This window comes from Indicator indicator, chromosome Z (genome assembly GCF_027791375.1).
Source record: "Indicator indicator isolate 239-I01 chromosome Z, UM_Iind_1.1, whole genome shotgun sequence".
In the NCBI taxonomy this organism is placed as follows: Eukaryota; Metazoa; Chordata; class Aves; order Piciformes; family Indicatoridae; genus Indicator; species Indicator indicator.
In genome coordinates, this window is record NC_072053.1 from 16,577,609 (window position 1) to 16,603,120 (window position 25,512).

The window sequence follows — 25,512 nt, forward strand, 5'->3', positions numbered from 1 at the left end:
AGAAAAGTGTTAGCAGGTGAAGAGAACCCAGGAATACAGATTTTTTTTTATTTTGGTAGTTTATTCTTCTGTTTGTTTCCAACTCATTTGCAGGCAGGGTTCTCTCCAGACAAATATTAGGTAAGGACAAAGGGCAAATATTCCCTGAGGAAAGAAGAAATGCAAAAGGTATATATTAGCAGGCAATTACACAATCTAGGCTTTCTTGCACTTTGTCCTGACTGAGCTATTCCTTGGTGTCTCCACAGTTTTTCAGGTTGTATTTATGTGGACCTTCCTATTGACAGAGAGAAGCATTTCTGAGGCAATAGATGAAGATGTGCTGAACTGTCTGAACTACAGGCTGTCCTTCCACTATTGTGTTCTTGTAATTTCCACAGGTAAAACATCTGGGGCATCCTTCCCCCTGATTAAATATATTTTCTCTTATTTCTGTTTTTGGATATTCAGAATGGATCCTGGTGATTAGGGCTTGGAAGACTTGCTGCCCTTTATATACATTTAGGTGATATCTAAGTGATGTTTTATCATTGCTAGGGGTTTCCAGGGACCTCCCCAGGGAAAGCAGGCCCAGGCAACTCTGACTTGAAAGGGAAAGTGAATGAATATATGCAACAAGAGCACATGATGAAATCTTCTCGTTCTTTACTTCAGGTGGAAGCTGGCAGGTTCTCACAACCCTATCCATACTTAGGGTCAGTCAGTTCTCCTGCACCATACTTCCTCTGAAAGGCAAGTACAAACCCAATACAAAAGCTTTCACCCCATACTATAGTAAAAAGGCTAATCTCCTAAAGGGTAAACTGGAAGCCAGACAATATTGAGGAAAGACACAAGGTTTTAGATACTTCTGGTACTTCTGTCCTTTCCAGTTTTCTGCCAGGAACACTGGAAGTGGAAAGAGCATGAAAAGTATTTTGTAGGTACTAGGAATTATAAGTCATCACAACAGGGCCACATAAAAGCACACACTTTATCAGCACTGGTACCTCCTTGTTTAGTGTCCAAATTCTCCACAAAGGGCTCTCTGAAGAGCCAAGGGTGCAGGCCATAAGATCTGTGTCATTTTATGATCTGTTATACCAGTAAAAGTTTATGGAAGCAGGGCAGTTGCTGTCTAAGAAATGTACAGCAAGTTTCAACTTACACACACATACACAAATTCCTGAATAGATCAAAATTTCCTGTCAGTTGGGTACTCTCAGTGAAGACAGACATTGCTGCTCCACATTCTATGCCTTTAATCTTCCATTTTGCTTATTCTGCTCTTTAATCACCAGACGACTCCTGACAGTAATTGTGGATGTCCCTGGGCAGCTCAGTAATAAATGTATCCTGAACACACATGACAGTCAGACTCTATTTAGCCTAGAGCATCAAGTTTATGACCTCATGAAAGAGAATGTCTCTTAAGCTCTCTAAACAACTCTGGAAGTGAATCTCCACTTGTTATAAAGTTTAACAATTTTTTGTCGTTTTCCTCAACAATTCAGGATAGGACCCTGAAAATTATGTAGGTGTCAAACTCTCTTGGTTTATGTAAGACTTTTGACCTCAGACAGCACCTCTGAGTCCAGGTCTTAATGCGTGGACCATCGCATTCTACCTCTTCAAATCTGCCTTTTGGGCAGAGCAATAGCAGCAGAACAGTATTGCAAAATATTATTAAAAAATTATACTTCCCCCCCTAAAGAATGCTGCAGTAGCATGGAGGACAAAGTCTGTTTCTTCATTCAACTTTGAGCACAGAGCTATTGCTGTGAGAGTTTTCTGGTGTAAAGAAATGGAATGGGAGAGTACTTTCTTTCATTGTTAATTATTTGTGCTTCTGGTCTAGTGACTCAAACTATATTTAGCTTCCCATCAAAACCAAAACCTGAAAACTAAATGGACTGGAATGGACAGGTGGTCTCTGTGTCACTCTCTGGATTCTGTTTCACGAGATGCAATCTTCCTAGATTTCCAAAAGCAATTTTCTCCTATCATCTTATGAAAGTAGAGGTCATCCTGTGAAATGTGATATCTCACCAGTTTTTACAAAGGAACTTGACCTTCCTTACGAAAGGAGGGTTCATTAAATCATGCAGGTGATCAGATTGCTGAAGCCTTGATTGGCCAACAGTCAAAATGAAGAAATCCATGGGGAAGAGGCACATGGCACTATCTAAGTAGGCTGGACATGAGCTAGAGTATTTTAATGACATTGTTATAAGAAGGAATGGGAAATCTCAAAGAAGAGAAATATAGGAGCTTTATTGACTTTCAGGGTCAACAGAAGATGGGAAATAATTTCCCAGTCACATCTGAATTCCACAATTTATCATTTATTCCCAGGTATCATTTTGTTGCTCATCGAGTTCAAAAACAATTCATGACCAACCCCTGCTTTTGTTGCATTCCTTCTTTCCACAGTGTCCTTACAGTAGTTGGCAGACTGCTGTCTGTAGCAAGCACCAAAAGGCTGTTATTTCTATAGTAGGTCACAACAACAATGCAAAACATTTTCTGCGGGGCCAAAAACCCAGAAAGTTCTGAGAGGAGGTGCATGATCCGAGAAAAGCTTCAGGCAAAATGATGCCTTGACTAGCGGATGAGACTAAAAGCCCTGTGTGTGTTAGTTAGAACATGAAAAAGTGTGCAGGAATAAGTGCAATTGGAAAGGGTATAGTCAAGATAGGCATCAGATGTTCTTAAAGACTTAGAGCAAGTTTTCTTGAGTTATGGGGGTAATTTTTTTTCTCCAGACTCCACATGGAATGAGAATGGACAAAATTTAGGATATACAATTCTTTTTTTTTTTTTTTTTTATGAAGTTGGTCAAACTCTTCAGGCAATCATAACCCAATCAGTCAGATAAATGTGCTTTCCTGATGTTTAGAGATAGAGATAGAGATAGCTTTGCATCTCAGCTACATTAAAAGTTTTACAAAAGAAGCAGTTGTTCCTCAGGGACTGCATCTATCTTAAATGATTCCTAGATAAGTTAAATACCTTAAAACAACCCCAAAAGAAAGCAGCAAAAGCCTCCACCAATGTTGAGGTTAGAATCATAGAATGATCTATCACAGAATCATAGAATGGCTGGAGTTGGAAGGGACCTCATTTCCAAACCCCCTGGCTTTGGGCAGGAACACTTCCTACTAGACCAGCCTGGTCTTAAACACTTGCGGGGATGAGGGATCTGTAATTTCTCTTCACAATCTGTCCTAGAGTCTCACCACTCTCATAGTAAAGGACTTCTTAATATCTATTCTATATATATACCCTCCTCTAGTTAAACACCACTGGTCCTTTCTTATCACCACATGCCCTTACAAGAAGTCTTGTAGGCCCCCTTCAGGTACTTAAAGGATGCTATAAGGTCACCCTTAACCTTGTCTCTTCCACACTGTGCAGAGACATAACTCTCTCAGCCTGTCCTTGTAGAAAAGGTACTCCAGCCCTCTGATAATATTTGCGTCCATCTTCAGGACCCTCTCCAACAGATTCATATCCTTCTTGTGCTGGAGACTCCAGAGCTGGACAGCATATTCTAGATAGGGTCTCAGCAGAGCAGAGTAGATGGGTGGAATCACATCTAGTGCTTCAATGCAGTGTGTAAGTCCCCTTCTTGAAAGGATGTTCTAGTCCTTAGGTATCCAACCCCAATGATATGTTTTGTAGGGAAGCTATTACATACACTACTAATGCTTTGAGGGTTTACCACATCTAGAAGAAATTTCTCTGTTATTTCTTGGAAAAAGTGGATGTGTAAGTCTTCTGAAAATCAATTCTTTATTCTGAGACTTAAAATTTCCGTATATTTGGTTTGGTCAGCTAATAACTATAACCAAACAATGTATTGTTTTACATCCATCCTTTTTTTATGAATGAGAAACTGAAGTCCAGAAAGGCATAGGACTTAGCCTGAAATATCCAGCTGTAGCAGGATAGAAAAACAATGCTATCAGAATTACAGATAATGAAGCTCTGCAAAGGCATCAGGCTGTATTATAAAGTGGGTAAAAGATTTACCTCTTCCCACAGGGAAGTCAGAGTTGTATTATCTGCTTGCTTTTGCTTTCTCATCTACTCCCAGAAATAAAGGTATTGGTCAACAACAGCAAGAGGAACAGAAAGTTGTGGCAGGATCCAAAAACCATGTGAATTTGCAGAGGGAAAAGCACACTGAGGTTCCTTCACAGACTATTTTATTATTTCTGAAGTACTTCCTGCTATCTGGTAAAAACTAATTTTGCCAAATGGTTCCATTCAACTATGTAAGCTGAGAACTGTAAATTCAGTGCAAAGCTTCTGACTATTAGTGGGAATCAGCACAGTCCTCACCTACGGTGAGGCATTCAGAGGCCATGTGCCTTGCTCACCAACTGTTATCTGAGCAGGTTTTCAGCTCTTGGGAGGATATTGATATTGATTCTGGAAAATAAGAGTTAATCTGGAAAGACAGACAAACACATAAATAAAGTGCATTTGAGTTGAAAGAAAAAAAGTTAGCATCATGCCACTGAACTATTGACAAGGCTGTCACAAATATCATCTTGTCTCGGTGTAAATAAACAAGCTTAGTGCTGTTATTTTAGAATAAAAGGCCAGAATAGGTTTTGTATTGACTTTCTAATACCCACTCAAGAGTTGGAAGGAGAAAATTAAAGATAATAAAAAGTAAAAGTGCTAACCACAGAAGTGGAGACAGCCAATGCATAGTAAAATGAATCTGAGTCCTCTTTGGTGCAGGAAAACAATAGTGTAACTCAGTAAAGGTCAGCAGCAAAGATAAGAAGTTAAAGTCGTCAGTGAATCTCCTATATTTGGAAGAATGACGCTACTGTATGATACAATCTCGGTCTGCAGTGATTCAAAGGCTGGTGTTCATGTCCTACCCTTTCTGCATGTATTTGAGAGCTGAACAGTGCTTTTGGACCCTGTTGCATTCATTTGAAGTTGACCTGCTCCTTGGGTAGCTTATCCAATCCAAATGGCAGTGATGGTAATGTAAATTGGTAATCTCATTGTAACTCTGTTCAGTGACAGGGACATTTATCTCAGTATCACGGTACATTAGAGGTTGGAAAGGACCTCCAGACATCATTGGGTCCAACCTCCCTGCCAAAACAGGATCACTTAGGGTAGTCCACACAGGAATTCATCTAGGTGGGTTTTGAATACGTCCAGAGAAGGAAACTCCACAACCTCTCTGGTCTTCCTGTTCCAGTGCTCCATCACCCTCATTGTAAAGAGGTTGAGGTAAAATCTTCTGTGTTCAAGCTTGTACCTCTTGTTTCTTGTCTTATTATTGTGCACCACTGAAAAGAGCCTGGCCCCCTCCACTTGACACCCACCCCTCAGATATTTGTAGACATTGATCAGATCCCCTCAGTCTTCTCTTCTCAAAATTAAACACCCCCAGGGATCTCAGTCTCCCTTCACAGTGGAGGTGCTCAATCCCCCTAGTCATCCTCATGGCTCTCTGATAGATCTCTCCAGCAGGTCTCTGTCTCTCTTGAACTGGGGAGCCCAAAACTGGACACACTGTTCCAGGTGTGGTCTCACCAGGGCAGAGTAGAGAGGTAGAAGAACTTCCCTAGACCTGCTAACCACACTTGTCTTGATACATCCAAGGATACCATTGGCTCTCTTGGCCACAAGGGCACATTGTTGTTCCATGCAGAACTTGCTGTCCACTAGGACTCCAAGTCTTCCTCTCTGGAGCTGTCTTTCAGCAGGGCAGCCCCTAACCTGTACTGGTGCCTGTTGTTATTTCCTCCCAGATGCAGGACTCTGTACTTATCCTTGTTGAACTTGACTCTCATATTGACATATTGAACATGATGTTTGCCTGTCCCCAGCTCTCGTTGGATGGCTGCACAGCCTGACAGGTGTCAACCACCCCCCCACACCCCCACCCAGTTTTGTATCATCAGTGAACTTGCTGAGGGTATTCTCAATCCCCTCATTCAGGTCATTGAGAAAGATATTGAACAAAACTGGATCCAGTACTGATCCCTGGGGAACACCACTGGCCACAGGCCTCCAAGTTGACTCTGTGCCACTGATGACAACCATCTGAACTCTGTTGTCAAGCCAGTTTTCAATCCACCTCATGGACCAATTGTCTATGACACATTTCTTGAGCTTTTCTATGAGAATGTTATGGGGGATAATATCAAAAGCTTTACTGAAGTCAAGGTATATGACATTCACTGCTCTTCCCTCATCTACCCATTTGGTCATGGTTACACAGAAGGCTATCACATTAGTCAGGCAGGATCTCCCCTTGGTAAATCCATGTTGGCTACTCCTGATAACTTTCTTCTCTTCTATGTGGTTAAAGATGACTTCCAGGATGAGCTGCTCCATCATCTTTCCAGGGATGGAGGTGAGGCTGACTGGTCTGGTGGCCCAGGTCCTTCTCCTTGCCTTTTTTGAAGACTGGAGTGACATTTGCTTTCTTACAGTTATCAGGCACTTCTCCTGGTCCTCATGACTTTTCAAAAACTATGGAGAGAGGTGTTATGAGATTTATCAAATTTATAATTAAGATATGGCAAATATGGATATTAATAAAACTATTAATAACTTTTTATTAATATGAAAAAATTGCCAAAACATATAAAATAGGTTTGATGTACAGTTAGAATATATATTTACAATGGGAATGTACAGCATTTAGGCAAATATAACAATTTTGAACGATTTTCTGCAAAACAGTAGGAATAACAGGGAAAGAGAGAATCCCTGGGAGTGAAATGGCATTCAACCACAGTGGAGGGAGACTCAACAAGAACTGTTAAGCCAAAGAGGCAATGAATTAATTACTCACAGTTGATTCCACCCAAGTGGGGAATGCTGCTGTTGTGTATCAGCCATTGAGATTTTGGGGGGCTCTTGTGAGCCAGACATGGCTTGTTACTGGCAGAAACACCATGTGGTCCCGGGGCTGGTCTGGTGTCAGCAGGACAGTAGATGGTTTACGACGCTTCTTGAAACGGGCACTTGGTTTATCCTGGGTAAACTGAGGCATTGCAAAATTCTAGTTGCAAGGGGAAGTAAGGCTTGTCTCCAGCTCCAAGGTTTGTGGCTTCTCTAGATTGCAGATAGTAGGCTCTTGGCTTTTATCCTAGGCTCTGGACCAGGCAACTCAAGGTGACGCAGGGCAACTCAAGGTGGCTTCAAGCAAGGCAGGTCCAAGAAATCAATTCAAGCAAAGCAAGGTGACTAGAAATTAGCCTATATGTATATATATATTATCTTGCCTGAAATTCTATTGAGTGAATGTGGCAACTGAAACCGGCACATAGTTACTCATTGAATAGGGGTTCTGCTAGGCTGTAGCCATAAAAAGCAGGAACATAGGCCTGGTCTGGGAGGAGCAGTGACCACTACCTGTGCTCTTACCCTAGAAGGAGAGTTGTTTACCGGAGACACATGGTCCTGTCCCTTTTGTTCCTTTTCCCACATTACCCCAACTTTCTCCCTACCATGACAAGAGGCTGAGCAATAACATCAGCCAGCTCTCTCAGCCAATCATCGGGTGCATGGTTACTGACCAGTGGAGTGTCTTCTTCCCTCCAGTTCTGCTCCCTTGCTTTGAGAGAACGAGGTTCCTGAGGGCTGGTCTTAGGAGTAAAGATTGAGGCAAAGGCGGCATTCAGCATCTCTGCCATCTCTGCACCATATCATTCAGTAGTGGGCCCACCTTTTACCTGCTCTTCCATTTATCATTTGAAAAAACTCTTCTTATAATACTCTACAATAGATTCAGGTGTGATCCCAAGCTCTCTGAGTTTGCTTTTCATACAAAAATTATACCCTGCCACTACAGAAATTACTTGGTATCTTTTCTGGGGGTTTCCCCTCTGTGTCTTGGGCAAATCTGACTGCTTTCAAGCCACTAGCATTGGTATCCTAGTCTAATCCTATCATCCTTATCATGTTCTTCTTAGATGTCCTTTTCCTGAGAATGTTCCAAGGATGCTTTTGGGGACTTTCTCACTTCTTTTTGTGGAAGAGAATAGAAGGATTTAAAAAAAAATGTTCTTTCAGAAAGGACAACTTGTTTATCCTTTCTCAGCATTCTTTGAGCAAACTGAAGGACATGTTAGACCTGCAAACCCAAGATACTTCCTGTAAAGACAAGAAATAATGTGTGGGAGCCTAAATATCTTCATCAAGGTCATCAATAGAGGTGTTAAACAGAAGTGGTCCCAACATTGGGCCCTGAGGAACACCACTTGTGACCAACCACCATCTGGATTTAATTCCATTGACCACCACTCTTTGGGCCCATTTGCCCAACCCAGTGCTTATCCAGCAGAGTGTGTGCTCATTCAAGCCATGAGCAGCCAATCTCTCCACAAGATTTCTGTGGAAACAATGTCAAAGGCTTTTCAAAAGTCTAGGTAGACAATGTGTGCAGCCTTTCCCTCATCCAATAGTTGGGTCATCTTGTCATAGAAGGAGATCAGGTTGGTCAGGCAGGATCTGCCCTTCATAAAACCGTGCTGACTGGGCCTGATCCCCTGTTTGTCCTTTATATGGCATGTAGCAGCTCTTGAGATTACCTGCTCCATGACCTTCCCTGGTACTGAGGTCAGACTGACAGGTTTATAGTTTCCCAGATCCTCCTTTCTTCCTTTCACAGGATCACAGGATGTCAGGGGTTGGAAGGGACCTCCAAAGATCATCAAGTCCAACCCCCCTGCCACAGCAAGACCATATAATCTGTCACAGGTTGCACAGGAATTCATCCTGAATGGGTCTTGAAAGTCTCCAGAGAAGGAGACTTTCTTGTAGATGGGTGTATACATTTGCTACCCTCTAGACCATTGGGACCTCACCAGTTGGCCAGGACCTCAGGTAAATAATGGAAAGTAGCTTGGCGAGCACATCTGCCAACTCCCTCCGTACCCTTGGGTGTAGCCCATCTGGCCCCATAGACTTGTGTGTGTCTAAGCAGCATAGCAGATTACTGACCACCTACTCATTTATTGTGATGACTTCACTCTGATTCCCCTCTCTGACTCCTAGTTCATGAGGCTGGGTGTCCAAGAAACTGCTGGATCCAGTGATGAAGACAGAGGCAAAGTAGGCATTGAGCACCTCAGCCTTCTCCTCATCCTTAGTCACCATGTTTCCCTCTGCATTCAATAAATGATGGAGGTTTTCCCTAGTCCTTATTTTGTTGTTAATGAATTTATAGAATCACTTTTTGTTATCCTCAACAGCTGTAGCTAGGTTGAGCTCAAGCTGTTCTTTTGGCTGTCTTAATTTTCTCCCTGCATAGATTCATTACGTCTTTATAGTCTTCATGAGAGACCATCCCCTCTTCCAAAGGCCATAGACTCTCCTTTTGTTCTTGAGGTCCAGCCAAAGATCCCTGTTCATCCAGGTCAGACACTTTCCCCACTGACCATTTTTTTCAGCACAGCAACAGCCTGCACCTGTGCCTTTAAGACTTCCCTCTTCAAGTATATCCAGCCTTCCTGGACTCCTATATCCTTCAGGGTATCCTCCCAAAGGACTTTGTCAGTCAGTCTCCTGAACAGGCCAAAGTTTGTCCTCCAGAAGTTGAAGGTGGCAGTTTTAGTAACTCCTTTCCTTGTTTTCCCAGGGATAGAGAACTCAAACATCTCATGACTGCTGTCAAATAATGTGCTGCTAAAAGAGCTGAAAGGCTTAGAGAGTGGGTTCTATCAAATGCATGTGTTTTTTCAGAATCTTTTATTTAAAAAATCTAGCAGGTATTTGTGGCATGGGGTCCAAAGATGGGACAGGGCAGATAGCTGCTAGAGAGGTTTATTCTGACCCCTTACAGGCAGCAAATGTGGAAGACGTTAACTGGAATGGAACATCACTAAAAACAGTTTGCTTCAAAGCTGCAAAAGCTATCTTTGCCTAAATATCCATTCATCTATGTGACCAAGGCATGCACAGGATTTTCCCTGAACATATCTGTTATGCAAGATTTTGAATCAAATCAAAACATCTTCTACATCTGTAGTACTTCAGACCTTCTGTCTTGTTTATCTCCATGAGATTTCATTGCTGTTGTCTCATAACATCCAACATGCCAAATTCATACTATTAGAAGGTGTAATGGTCCATGAGTTGTTTGATACATGCAAAGCATTCATGCAATCAGTTAATTTTAAACAGATTGGTTACCATGTCCAAATAATGCCATTTAAATACATTTTTCTGATGTTTCTCTTTGAATTCCTTTGAGGTAGAGAGTCAAATCTGAAGAAAACAGAAGGGATTTACTTGTTTTGTTTTCTATTTTAAGAAATAAACTTCAGATGGAAAACTCAGAAACTGCAGATTTATGTTGAATTTACAACTCATTAGTCAGAATAAAAATGGTGCTACAATTATATACATAAGATCTGCACTCTCATATTGGGAGTATAAAGCAAAGAGCAAATGACAGATCTTCCACCTTTTGCATTTCCTCATTGGAGGTTTGAAGGCCAGAAGTAGTCTTTGACACTTCTAACTGGTCTTGTGCACAGTGCAGTATTACAGTTAATGGCTCTTGCATCTGTCCCACAGCCTCTGTCTCAGGCAGAGAAGTCTCAAAGCAATGAAAATGTTGCCCCGTCCCTAGTCTCAATGGTTAATTATCTTCACTGGTTATTTATGCTAATGCCTTTCACTTACAACACGGTGGCTTTGGGAAGGTTTTTTTCCAATGAATCTTGTTTCTCCGAACCTCAGTTTTACCTTTGCTAAAGCGAAAGTGATAAACGCTGTATGTGATTTACACAATGTAAGTTGGAGCAGCTGAGCAGAAAAACTCCTTTCTTACCTTCTTCTATGCAGCTTTAGAATAGTGAATTTAATTGCCTTTTTGGGCTTTCCAACTCCTACTTAAACCTGTTTGGTTTGAGGTTAGACTTCGTTGAGAAATCTTCCTGTGTCCCTCTGTACTTTCAGTACTTTCAAAAGTCCTGAACGTGACATTGCCTGTGAAATGATGCAAGCCCAGTATCTCTGCAGCATTGTTCTTACAAGTGTGTATTGTATCAATAAATGATTATTCAAATGAAAGGATGAAAAAATAGAAAAAAAGATTTGGAATCATTCACAATGGGTCATTTTGATTGGGCTTTAATCAACATGCCAGACTTGATAACACGGATATTTGAGAGAGTATTGATTTTCTTTTTAATTTCATGTTTGTGTTTGTTTATACTTAGCAACAAGCTCCTTGCTTCTTGCTTAGCAGTTGCATGCAGCCTATGGTCTGTGTATTTGTTGCTCCTTAAAAGTGTGACATTTCTGCACCTACTGAGTCAATTTCCATTTTCATGTGATAGGTAGAACTCAGCTCTTCTAAGTTTCTCTTTCTCTCTCCAGTCTGTTTCGGCTTAAATAAATCCTGGTATCTTTGAGTAAGTGCAATTGCCCCCTTACCTTGTCATTCTAAAATACTTTCGCAATGGGAAGCATGCATTGGTACTGTGGTTTCCTTGTATTGACAAGGCTCAGCATCACACTTTGCTATCTAGTAGAAGCTTGATGTTCCTCCTGTGGGTGGTTTGTGGGACAATACACCTAATAAGATGCAATAGCTCTTGATCTGTGTATTTTGCCAGGCTATACAGAGAAGATTAGAGGGGAAACAAAGGCACAGAGGTGAAAATTACTTTCTCAAGGTCGTGTTGGTGCCTATGTCAGGGCCTGCTTAGACCCTAGTTCTTTCAGTCTTTCCCTAGTGAATTATCCCCTGCACTAGCAAACCTCTCTGTGGTGATTTAAAAGGGTGTGATTTTAACCAAGCTCAAGGCCCAGCAGTCTAATGAATCTTCTCCCAACGACTGGCATACACATAATTCACTTCATTCTTCAGGCTTTTATGACTAATACAAGAGCTGTTCACCCTAACCTGCCTGTATGATTCATCTGTCTTTCATACAGCCTTTGTTACTCAAACTGTAACTCTTAAGCGCAAGGGGTAAAAACAAAATTAAAGACTGATATCTGACAGCAGATGGAGATTTACAAATATGAAGATCAAAGATTGTTCCATAATCTTCTTCCAAGTTGTGCCAGGGTTTAGGAAGTTTAGACCTGGACTAAAACCACTAAAAAAAATTAAATGAAAACTCAGATATGAATCTTTTTGCTGGTTTTGTATCCAAGGTTTCTTTCCAGGGTCAATCTCTGTCAGGGAGGTATCATTCTAGGATAGGAGGCAGGTGGTTCATTTACACTGTAAGGTCAACCTTGTTTCATCTGTGACTTGTCTGTTCACAATAATGACTTGCAGGTGAGCTGGGAAATGCTAAGTCCGACAGAAAGTTTGTCTTAGGGCTGTATTGTCTTCTCTGGTTGACTTCTGATTTGGCACCACATTCATTCTTTAAATGCTTTTAAAGTTTCTTTGTCACATTTTTTCCCTCAGCCAAATAAAGCTACATTTTCTTTGTTTATTTAATCATCTTAAAATGACAACATTTAAAATATATGACAAGTCTATTATGCTTTAATGTTTGTTGGTTTGTTTTGTTTGTTTGTTTTGCCCTTTATAGCCTGCTTCAGGTGTTGGCTTATAGGAATCTGATAACTCCTGCATGAAACCGAATGCCCAGAAATGTTATTTCTTTTTTTTCATTGTTAATACTATGAACCAAAGAAGGTCAGCTAGGTTTTGAATCACCTGTTTCACTCTAGAGGAGAGTCAAATTCTGATCAGGGTCCATGCTAAGAGATGCAGAAAAACAGAGTTTAAAAGATATGGCTTTTTTATTATTAAGTATAAAGCTGTCTATTCCAAATAGTAGCACTGAGCTCAGCTTTGCTATCCTCCACCAGCTGCCCTTTCCAATAATGACTCCATAACTGGTAGTTAGCAAAATGAATTTTACTTTATGTTTTGATAAGATTTAAGACTACTAAAAAAGCTAAAATCCCAAGTGACAAGCGCTGCTAAGTAGGTGTCTAACTGATTACAAAACACAGATCTAAAGCAATACACAGTTTCAGAGAAAATGTACAAAGAAAGCCCTTGGGGGACAGGCTTGAGTAAAATAAAATAGGGTTTGCAAATTCATTCAAATTAGGTGAAGCATTTGAGAGCCATTACAATTTAAAGAAATTGATGAGCCCCTGTCTATATGAGCAAGGCCATAACATTAATCATTCACACAGACAAGAACGGACTATAGTTTTCAAACAAGATTTGTTGAGGGGTGTTGAATGTTTTGGAAGATCTGTTGTTACAGCTGGTGTTGCATATATCTAGGTAAAGGTACGTGTATACAGCTCTCACAGCTCTTGCTACACTCAATTACTACAATTTATCCATCTCATCATGCATAGTCCTGTTTTCAGCTGACACTGATTGACTTCAGTCAGTTCATCTGGCACCTTCCTCAGCTAAGACAGAGGTTAAGACACCAATATGAATCAAGCTATCTGAAGCAAGTCTTGCTTTTTTCCTTCCTGTCCATGACTCAGTTTCCTGATCTCTGCAAAGTGAAAGACATGTATAGATCTGTCTTGTAGGGTTGCTGAAGAGAGAGGAAAAGAAACACTTTCAAGACAAAATGAATAAAAAATACTTTTGTATTTAATTTCCTACTGGGTTTAGGAAAAGTTCAGGCTAGTTGCTGATTTTGTAACTTTCAGCCCTGGCATATATTTCTTGATTCCTTCCTTTTTCACCATTAAGGTCTGATCCTCACTTTGTTTTGCTGGCAAGAATAAAGACTACCTTAGAAAAAGAGTTATTCATTGTCACATAAAACACTCACATTACATAGAGTATTGGGAATGAATAAAGATCTCAGGCTCAGATTTACAAAGGTTCTGTGCTCAGGACTGGTGTCCTTCAGATAAACCGTTCACTAGAGCTCCCTTGCCCTGCCCATCTCTCGTGGCTGCTGTCCAGAAAGAGCTTAAAGAGATTCCAGTGTAACTCTCCCGGAAGAGATGTCACCTCAATGTCTTTGCCAATGTTTCCCTCTCCCTGTAGCACAAGGCCTGTGTGTGAGCTGAGTGCATGATGACTTCTAGGATTTAACTATGCAGGGCCAGATTGTGTCCTTGGTTTACAAGCTTTTCAAAGATAACACTCCTCACTGACACCTTTGTCATCAAACACCACTCAATGCAGTGTCTGTGTGGCAATCTATGGGATGAAGCGCACTCTCAAAGTGAGCCTTTTCTGACACCCAGTTGCTGATCCTTTGCTTTGAATTTGCATTAAGATGTTGCCTGATCCCAAAGTCCAGACTTCTTCCTGCCCTCAAAAAAAACCCCAAAACAAACAAAACAACTAGAAATATTGCATACTTAGATATATGCAAAGTAACTCAGCATTAGCCTATGTCTTCACCTCTATGCCTGCTTTTATGCTGCACTTGCTCCATTCCATATTTCTCAGTCATCCTACTCTTCATCAGCATGGATGAACTCTGCAAAAAATGCAGGAGATCCCACACTTGAGTCTCTGCTTCACCATGGAACCCTGGGATAGTCTATCCATGCTGGAAGCAACCTATTACATTTGCACATCTTCAGATCTGCTTTGGTGTAGCAATTGGTGAAAGGCAGAAGGGTATCTTAGCAACAGTTACTAATTCCCCTTCTTCTCCAAATCATAAGATCTCCCTTCTCTTCCTTCCTCAATCAAGGGGAAGACTGTTTGCTTTTACAACTGCAGCAGCTGGCTGTTCATTCACAGACTAACCATTCCAGCTCTCAGACTTATTGCTATTCAGATTCATTTCCCTGTCCCATCAGACATTAATCCAGCAAAAGATGTCAGATGGTTAGCAGAATCATCTGGGACAAGTTGGGACACCTTTAACAGACTTCCCATTCACATTGCCAGCCCCTTGCTATTAATTCAGGTAGCCCTCAAAGCACTGTGGGTTTATTTTAGCTTACTTTCTCCTTGTGTTTTCTTGGGGTTTGGATTTTTTTTACTCCTGGACACAGCTGCATCTTTTCAGATTCGATTCCAAAATGGAAGCTTGGCAGAGCTGGAAGCTGTCAGCACCAGTGGTTAGTAACTGGCAGCTACCTGCTGGGGAAAGGGAAAGATGAGTCCCTAAGCATCAAGATAGCATGAAAAGTGACTACGTCTAAATACTTCAGCACATGATTTCTTTCCCATTACTTTGATTCAAATCTCCCTTAATCCTTAGCTGCATTAATGCAGTTAGTAGGTTATGAGTGCTGCATGTGGATGCCACAGGATTTGATTCCTTCACACAATTGGTTGGTAAATAATTTAGTACCAGTTTTGCCTGGAATGGGACCTGAAAATGGCTGCTTATAGCTTCTGCTTTGTCCCCATTTTTCCCCCTTACAAGCACCAGGGGGTTATTTGTGCAAGCACAGCCTCTCAGAGACTAATGTTTTGTATGTCAGAGCTTCCTTCTGTCCATGCTCATCAGAATATCTTTTGATTTACTTTCTAAAAGAGAGAGGAGGAGACAAGTGGGGTCTGGCTAGAGAGCTGGAGCTTCAGACAAAAAAACACCTGAATACTCCTGACTTGGAGTCTGTAAACAGTAACAGTGTGCCCCAAATTCTGCCCCTCAACACCCCCATTACATCTGATGCTTTCAAAACAGTGATGTAGTAATTTATTTGAAATTCTTACACTTCTTAAATTCAGTCTAAAGTAGATGTAGCAAAGGCAGACAGTAAACAGTAAAAAGGAATTTCCGAGTTTTGGAAACAGTCTTGGATAAGAAATGAAACAAGTATTCCACTGAAATGTCCAGGACTATCTGGTAAGTGCCAAATTCCAAGTGTGATTTTCTTTTGGGCACAACCATAAAGATATCCCTAATAATCTCTCTCACTTCATTTCCGTTCTTGCACAAAGCTTTCTTTTCTCACTTACTACTGACAATGACATACTACACTGTCTACTCTTCCCCACCCTTTTCCATTCTGGACACCACCCTCCTCATCCACAGAGAACTCAGTTTCATCCACCAAATCAGACTGTGCTGTGGAACAGACTATGAATCCCTATATCTGATCATTGCTCCTGGCTCTGATGAGGTTCCATTTGATTTGAACTGTAGGGAATTTTCCCTCTCTAAACCCACAAAATGCTTATAAAGACAGGACATGACCTCTAGATGTTTTTGGAGACTCATTTGACTAATACCTATGAAAACTCTGTGGGGTACAGAAGAAACCATGGATTAAATCTCCTGTTTAATGTTCTCATAAAGAGAGGCTCTGGTTTGAACGAGTTGCACAAAGCAGCTGATCAGTGAAATACTTACATCTGGGACATTCAGAAGGTTGGACTAGATGGAAGATGTTCAGACTTTTGATTTTCTGGTGGACATTAAAATGAATGTTGATGGGACCTCTTTCAGTCACTTAGGCCAACCAACATGGAGCACCTTGTGTTATCAGTCCCTTAGCTTTTGAAATAGGGTGTTCATATTCACACTGCTTATTAAAGGATTGTCTATCTTAATTCCCTAACTATTGAGGATTATTTATGAGAGTATTAGGTAGTGTAGACAAAAAAAAAAACACCCCATGGGCCATTATAACAGTATAAGAACATGAATTATTAAGCTTCAGTGGACATTATCTGGTCAGGATGTAATATACTTCAATGAACCTGGACCTCCATGATCACAAGTCAGGTAATTCAACCTATCAGACCAACGCATTCATGTTTCAATGGCCCCCAGCTTGACTTGACAAGTACCACAGAATCAGACTAGGGTCCATGCTCCCTTCCTCAGACATAACCTATCCTAGCACATTGATTTTTTGGTTGGTCTGCTAACCAGTCTGCCTGCCCAGGTGTAAATAAATATGACTGTTAACTAGACCCCCAGGATCAGGCTGCCCATCCTTATACCAGATGCTTTCTGGAGTCTCTTTTAACTTCATAATTGCTTGTAACCCCCAACCTCTCCACCCAAGCTCCCACTCCTGGCTTTCCAAATGCCTATTACAGGATTCTTCATGACTGTATGAAGTTAGCAGGGCTTTGTCTGTGAGATATATGAGCATTTAATTATACAGCACAGCTGCAGAAAAATGAAGGCTGCTTATGCCCTGCATCACCACCATGCCACATCGTTGTGTGTCAAGGTTTTCACTAGCTTGCATCTGTTTTGCTCCCTTGCTTTGCCCCATTCATCCTTGCAATTTCTTTCACCCAAACAGTCTGAGATACTTTGAAGACGTATTGCAGAAGAGATCCTCATGCTCACTGAGGTGCAATAACCACTTTATAGAAGAGAACACTGAAGCATGAAGAAATTAAGGTCAGAAAATTCATCCTCAGGTGCTTACACACAGCAACCTTCTTCAGCATTTAGTAACTAGAGGAGTGGTCTTCTTGTTGGAGATGGTACCATTTCCTATTCACAGATCCAGCTGGTTCCTGAGTAAACAACAGTTGCATAGCAACTTTGAGACAAAGGCCAACTATTTCAATGTCTGAATAAGGATGTTGACATTAAATTCAAGGGACTCAGATTTGAAATCACTGATGTATGACAGTAGATGAAATTTGCATGCAGAGATGGCACCTGAGCAGTAGAGGCAGAACCAAGGAAGTTGTAGTAAAGTGAGTATTAGTCTCTTCTTCCAAGTAACTAACAATAGGATGAGAGGAAATGGCCTCAAGTTGAATCAGGGGAGGTTTGGGTTGGACATCACTACAAATTTCTTTACTAAGAAGTGGTCAGGCATTGGAATAGAGGCTCAGTGAGGTGGTCTAGTCACCATCCCTGGAGGCATGGAACTTCGAGACATGTTTAAGGAACATGGTAGTGTTGGGTTCATGATTGGACTTGGTGACCTTAAAGGTATTTTCCAAAAAATCCAATTCACTATTCTATGAACACCCATTCAAACTAGGAGCACCCAATTGCTCCCTCTCTAGAGATGTTTCAGACCTTTCATGTTAGGAATCACCCTTTGTCTCCCAGCATGGATAAGACTGGCTCCTGGGAACAGAGCGTTTGTAGAAATGCATCATCTGTTTTCAAAAGTGAGTGTTTTAAATGGCTGTCCACCACAAGTGACTGCAGCCAAAGCTGGTTTCCCTACCACTGCCCTTGAGGACATTGTCTAGTTCATGAGGGGCTTATGGGCTGGTGATAGGGTACTGAACTGCTCATGAGGATCTCCGACTTGACTCAGACCCTTCCTGAGGGTCCTGCTTTTGCCCAGACTGCAAAATGGGATAGTAATGCTTCAGCCATTTTTGCCAAGAGATTTAAAAGGTTTGTTTCCTTCCTGCAAATGCTACGTGATATCTAAATAACAGCGTTACTTCTAGCATGTTATCCTGACAGCATGAGAGGCATAAACAAGATCTGCATTTGCTGATGGTGACTCACTGTGAACATTTGAGGGTTGTGTGCAAGGGCTTGCTCTGATGTTTTTGCTGCTCTGAGATAGATTATTGATTCTCTTTATCTGGTGTTCGTCTTACAAACCCAAGGTGATGAGCATCCTGTTAGTTTCAAGAGCATTGGTGTTATTTTTCTACTGCTTCAAGGGACACAGAATATGATCCAAGTACCCTCAAATGAGCAAGAAAACAGGTCAACCTGGTTCACATCAATTAAACTGTCAACTCCAGGAGAAGGCTGAAAAATAAGATTGGGTGACAAAACCAGACCTTGTCCAGTGAAAGGGTCAGGAATTTTCCGCTAACCTGTATTTTACCTGGCCTGAATGGGTTCTTTCATTATTAGGAAATGCTAGATCATTGAAGTGTCTTTCACGTGGGGAAAAAAAGAAGAGAGAGATCATAGAAAACTATCAAAATATTGTATTTTGATATTGCTGCCAAAAAAAATTAAAAAAAAAAATCTGATCTTTCCAGTTACAAAAGAATTTGTTTTAGAAATATAAGCTTATTCCCAGGTAATTAATGCACAAAAATGTTTGAATCTATCAGATCTATATATACAGCAATCAAGATACAAAAAACAAAAAAAGTTTTGCTTTTTATACAATAAGGATACAAACACTCATTCTGTGGCAGATCCCTCTAGCAGCAGCTGCAACATCAACATTCCTTTCTTTGCAGCAAACACTCCAGCCAAAAATGCTAGATGCAAAATTTACTGTATCTCTCTACAAAAAGCCTGGCTTGGCTCTCCTCCTCACCCCACCTTCTGCCTGTCTTGAAAGCCATAAATACGAAGAGGCCAGCTGAAGTTAACTGCAAAATACCCACTTGCAAACAGGTGTAACAAAAGAGCGAGTCTGAAATGACTGTTTTGCAAAAAGCAGAAGGAAAAAGGAGGTGGGGTGGGAGGTGGGAAGGGGGAAAGGGGACAAAAATCCCACATGATTGAAGGCCTTATAAATGTAAATGGTTTGGCAGAAAGGATTTAGTGGCCCTGGATAGAAGATTGCATTTGGTGTTTCAAGGTCCTTATTTTCAAAAATCACAGTGCTGGAGCCCTTTCGAAGCTGGTTCCTGTGTTTGCTTTTTCAATCAGTCAATATCAGGTTCTCTTATTTTTTTTTTTTTTTTTTATCTCTGCACTCAGATGTGACAGACTTAAATGAAACCTCAAAGAAAGGAGGAATGTAAGCTGTGCTCCGGACCTTTGAAAGAGCTCATCCCTGCTGCCTTTATCACTACTTATTTATGAATCTCCCCCTCTGGAGTACCCTTCCTCACCGAGGCCCATCTCTTCTTTTCCTGAAGCAAATCCCATGTTCCCTTTTCAATGCTTTTTATTTATTTTTTTCCTCTACATTTATCTATATATTTCACACACAGTAAGTCAATAAGTTTCAAATTATTGGTCCCTGAGACAGATGTTTGGTGAGTCATTTAGCTGTGCGAAGTTCTTCAGACAGTTTGCTCTTCCACCTCCTGTTCATTTACAGCATCTTTTGAGGCTGATTTTTCCTTTTCAAAATGCCTTTAACTGCTGAACGTTTGTTCCCACCGGGTAGTCTAATGATGTTGGACACAATATGTGTGAACATCTCTTTAGAGGCCATCTCCCCTAGGCTACATTCCTGCCCATAAAATCATTGTTTATTTAGTCTTTAGGCCTAGGAACCATCTGCAGTCCCCATGGCTCCTGTTGTTTTTAAAGTCCTATTAAGTTTCTGCACTTCTCCTCAGAGCATTATTTTATTTCTAAACAACCACAGACAACTTCCTGTCAATGCAGAATCTGCCATGCAAATTAGAGATGACAATTTCATTCTTCTGACTATGGTGAGCTCTCATCTGATATTATTTGATGTGAAAAACAACTGGTATATAGGGAGTGACTTAAAAACAATGAGAAAAAAAATAATAATAATTTAAAAATATAAGATGGAAGAGGGTGGCCCACAGATTCTGGGTTAAGGTACTCAGAGAATGTTTTCCAGTCATGAAAACATAAGGAATTGGAAGGCTCTAGATAACAGTCGTAACAAAAGAGAATCAATGAGTGTTGACTCAGTGTCATTTCTAATCCTTCTTTTCCTGACAGGAACTGAATATAATTTTGTTTGGTTTGGTAGGGTTTATTTTTTATTTCCCTCTTCACTGTTCTTTCCCATCTCCTATTCTTCTCCTTTGCTGAGTAAGCACTTAGAGTCAGGGAAAGTGGCTGATCTCTGTACTTCAAGGGAGAGGCCCTCCTTCTCCACCACTCTTGGCTCTAGCACCCAGGAGCTGTGAGTTGACATTGGGGACACCAATATCAATAGACTAGCATCTCAGAATTGTTATGTTCCCAGTATCCAGAGGCACCTCCCCCTTGCAAAGCATTCTGTGTAGCACTTTGTCCCTTTTAGTAAGAGGTGCCTCACTTAACTCTGGGTAGAAAAAGGTGAAGTCTCTATACCAATGTTAGTGCCAGGAGAAAGACATATGAGCAGCTACCTCTGCTCTAGCCCCAGACTTCTGCTTGCTTTGTAGGCAAGTGAACTAGTGTAACTAAAGACCATACAACTAAAAATACTCTGCCCTAAAACTGGACAGCATCATCCAGTCTTCCTACTGGGCAAGGTTCCTGGTTTGTGGTACCCTCCAAAACTGTGTCCGGGAATTGCCTGTGAGAGTGTTAGTTCTCCAGTGTTACTATTGTGTTATTCTATATATTAGAAACAAAACAGTAGGGATGACCAGGACATAACACTTGAGCCCAAGCTCCCATCATGGACAAAGTTTCAAAGGCACTGACATGTTTTGGGAGGAAGTAACACTGTGGCTTTTCAGTCAAGCATTCAGACTTAAAGCAATTTAAAGCTGCTTCTGTAGTCCTAACTCTGTCTTCTTCTGAATGTGTATCATAAGGTTGACAAGCAAACCTTCACTTGGTGGAAGTCAGTGTAAGTCCAGTGAAGTTTAAAAAAGTGTGAAATTATATTGCATTATATTAACAAAGAAACAGCAGGTTACTGAGAATAAGAGGCTGACATCAGTGGAGCTGTGATGATGATACCAGATGAATAGCTGCTTATTACAGCAATCACAGGTTGTTGTTTCAGATAATACGGTGTATCTTTATATGAGTACTTCTGCTACTTTAGCTTAACATTACCATATTTCTACAACCTCTGTATTTTTGAATGCTCACACTGGTTTTGCTGTCAGAATAGTTCACACTATCCTTATCAACTTAGATGGTTTATCTTCTCCCTATGGCTTGTATTCTAATTACCTAGACTTCTACCATCGACTCTGAATTTGCTTTTGAAACAGCAGGGTAGCCTTACTGAGGTGCAATTCAGAGGGATATGGCAATTCCATTACTATGATGTTCATTTAGCTGTGCACTTGGGTGGTCTATGTACTCCAGTAAATTTTCACAGCTTATGCTGTGCCTGTGAATAACCTCTTGAGTGTTGTTCTGTTCCAGATAGGTTTTCATTTCATCCTCAGCACCAGAGCAGTAGAGTGCCTTCCAGTCATGTATTAAGCGATATGACCAATTTCTCTGTATTGCAGCCTCTTCTGTCATTTCTTCTCATGGGACAAATTTAGGTACATGATTACTTTGTTTTTGAAGTCTGTCTCAATGTCTACACTTGAGCTGTGTGGTAGAGAAAGTAAGCTAATGAAGCATCCCTAGCCTACAACTGAAAGATGCCTGCAGTCTGTGATGACTGTAGTTTTTATAAGAGCTGCTTCCATGCAGCCCTTGAGAAACCTTTGATTGTGCTGCAAGCCTGTCATTCACTATCAACCAGAGCCCCTTACTCCACCAGGAACTTGTTCATATGCCTTCAGGTGAATATGCAGGGTATTTAGGAGGCCACAACAAGTTAAGTAGTGCAATAATGGGGTTCTTCTCCAGCACTCTTCAGAAAGGTTGAGGATTTTGGCCTGAAGGTTTTAGATCAGAAAAAGTTGGTCATTCCATATGAAGCAAGAGTGGAGCGTATTTACAAAAGTCTCTGAATCCACTCCTTGTTCCTCCATCCTAGACAGAGTAAACTCAGTAAAACTGGTTTCACTCCCTGAGTTGTACTCATATTCAGTCCTTCTCTCTGCAATAGTCTCCTCAAATGACCCTGATAAGTATCTTCTGGTAAGGTTCCTCTGGTTCAGTTTAGGTATTGTGAAAGTTTATTTGTGACTGAGCTAGTTGCCTATGGCTCCTTTTCAAGCCAGCAGAGAGGAAAAAGTAATTCCATATGGTAGTCTTTCTCCTAAAAAATCAAACAGGACAATTGTCTTCTGAAGGACTCTTTTTAATTCCATAGAACGGTGGGAAAACAGTTATGACTTGGTGATGATGGACTGAATCTCAGTCTTGCCCTGTGTTGTGGGACCTACAACATGAGAGCAGATCACAGAGAGCTGCCTCACACAGAGTTAAGGAGGACAAGTCCTTTAGAGAGAGCAGTGTATTCTAATCCCAAGAAGGTTCGGTGAAGGTGATGAACTTGTGTATCAGCATCCAAGAAAGACAGGGTATGTTGTCAGGATGGGGTAAGAATGCTGTGATTAGTAGTCACATAGATCTGTTCTACTCCATAGTCAAACAATGGATATGTCCTAGAACAATTTTCACCAGAATTCAATAATGTCTCCACACATGACATTGACTTGTTCCCTTTATGCAGGGAAGAGAAGGGGAAGGAAAGGGAGAAATGGAGAGATGGAAATTAGTTTGAGCCATAACATCTGAACCCAAACAGTATTTGGATGTGACTGCAATTAAAATGGAACACCTTTTAAATGTTAGGAAGAAATCCTGGCACACAGAATCCATGGAGAATGCAGTGTTCAGTAACTACCAAGCCAGGCATACATTACAAATACATCAGTAACTATTGGGATAGGTGTGAAAAGGTAATTAATTGGAAATCTACTGAGTTTAAATGGACTTTTAGTTGTTTCAGGATTTTTTTTCTTCTTTTTTAGCCTTCCCGCCTCCTATTCTTAAGTTAAGTTTAGACTTGTGGGTCCTCTAACTCCCACTGGCACAATGTAATTTAGCAAAGGTTGTTCCAGATGAATTTGAAATTAATAATTTCAAATAGGCAAATCAATGATATTTAAAAGCTCCTTCCTGTGTGTTTGTACAATCTGCACAGGTATAAAAGCTAATCACATCTTGCTGGGGAAGAACATTTGTTATTGGTTTTAAGTAGAGCTTGGTAATTTAAGGGGATCAAACACCATGTTTCTTTCCAATGTGTGTGTGTGCCTCTGTAATTTAATATTTCTCATTAACTTAGTTCTGGGGGGAAGGTGTAAATGCTGACAGGGAGGGGCCATCCCCTGAGAGACCATCCATTTTGTGTGAACTGCAAATAGAAAGAGAGGGGCATAGAAGGGATCACGAGGGACCGGAAATGAAAGGTGGAAAATCAGGGTTTTGTGGTTATTGCTCAGTCGAACAGGGAAGGGACAGATTTGTCTCACCCAGAAGCCATCCAGGAGGATGCCAAAATACAGACCTCCTTCAAATATCCCTGCAAATGCCGTATTAGATCAGCTCCAGCAGTCCTGCTATCCTTTGTCATGATCTCAGCTGTGTCAAACTTGACATACCCCATGACAAAGCATCAGAAAAATTATAGAATCTACATTTTTCATAAGACCATTTCTTTCTAACACTATTAATTTACTTTTTGCATCCACCTAGAACTAAGATACTGCAAAACCACTACCCACATTTGTTCTGTCTAATATAATTTAGGGTGGTTTTATTATCTGCAGATACTGCTCCCTTTATAAGCCCTTGAAGACCTTCAGCTGAATAATTTCTTGCAGCAAGGAGTTCCATAGGTTAGCTATGCAGGAGGAAAACTTATTCTATTTTTATGCCGACTCCAATATACTGTTTATTTTTCTGGATTAGTATTTTGCCTGTGTTTTGGCATGAAAAGATCCCATTCAGTTCAGTTCTATCTCATACAGAGAAGAAAAGCCAGCTGGCTGTGCTGAAATACTCTTTCAAAAAGTTCCAAGGCAGAGGAAGACTCTCACATTTGTATTCTCCTTGCAACATCTCTTAATAATTCAATTCCCATTAGAAGTGCCTGTGTTGTAGGAAGGGGGGGAAGATTTATAGAGAGATTTCACTCCAGGTTGGGTTTTTGTCTTTCTGTGTTTTCTTGGCATTTATCATGCATGTTTTAATTTGGATCTGAGTCTTGCTACCATCTGGTCATTATTGCAAAGAAATATTCATTTTCTCTGAGTGACATGGGCTTCATTCATCATGGAACTAGATGATTGCCCCTCATTTCTCCCCCCTCCCCCCACCCCACCTTACTTGGAATGAACACTAAAAATGCTTAGCATCAGACATAGCAGGAGTCAATAAAGTTTGCAAAGCTAGTGCCAACTGTTAACTGGGCACAGGGAAAATTAAGAGACACTGTTTTAGGTCCTGATCCTTCTACTCTTTTCTGCATGTCATACACATGAAGTGTGGCATTGGAGGCTAAAGCAGCATTGTCAAGGATAGAAAGTTAGGTAAAGGACTCCGTTCCCTTTCTACTACCCAACTATAAAGTGCTGTCACTGTCAGAGTGAAACTTGGAAGTTTTTACTATCATCTAAATTCGGGGAAGACAAAAGGGAGACAATTTGCTCCAGAGGAATGTTTCAACAGAAATACTGTTTCTCCCACAAAGGGAACGGACCTCCAAGCAAGGTGGAAGCAGTAGAAATTCTTCATGGAGAGGTCTTGAAAGACACATTTCAAGCTTTGAGGTGAAATAAGATGCAATCACTTTTAGACTTCTACGACCAAAAGTGTTGCTTGGATGCCTATCATTATGGACAAAGGGCATAGTATGGCAGTGGGGAGCAAACAGAGAGACTCTTAATCTGTTTTAGGATTATTCAGCATGTGTAGTGATACTCAACTGCACACCCTTTACAAATAAATTGTTTGTGACTGTGTTTTGCCTACCTTGGTACTTCCCATGTCCTGTTATATGATCCCCTGTACTAATCCACCCTTGGTTCTCCTTGCAAACAATCCTTTGTAACACTATACTGAAAAGGGTGAGGCTGTGCATGTGTGTGCAGGTGTCAAGAGGGTGTTCCTCAGTCTCTGCATGATGTGAGAG

General features: G+C 40.9%; 1 protein-coding gene across 32 annotated transcripts in view; it reads left to right on the forward strand.

Moving 5' to 3' along the window:
• The window catches only part of CELF4 (CUGBP Elav-like family member 4), a 745,900-nt gene that overhangs the window by 464,422 nt on the left and 255,966 nt on the right, over nucleotides 1–25,512 (forward strand). For 6 of the 32 annotated variants that reach the window (XM_054397311.1, XM_054397284.1, XM_054397298.1 and 3 more), the window contains exon 4: nucleotides 9,815–9,832. The exons of the other annotated variants lie outside the window; for them this stretch is intronic. In XM_054397311.1, the coding sequence (XP_054253286.1) occupies nucleotides 9,815–9,832 (18 nt within the window). The remainder of the gene's footprint in view (nucleotides 1–9,814; nucleotides 9,833–25,512) is intronic. 32 annotated transcript variants of the gene reach the window in all.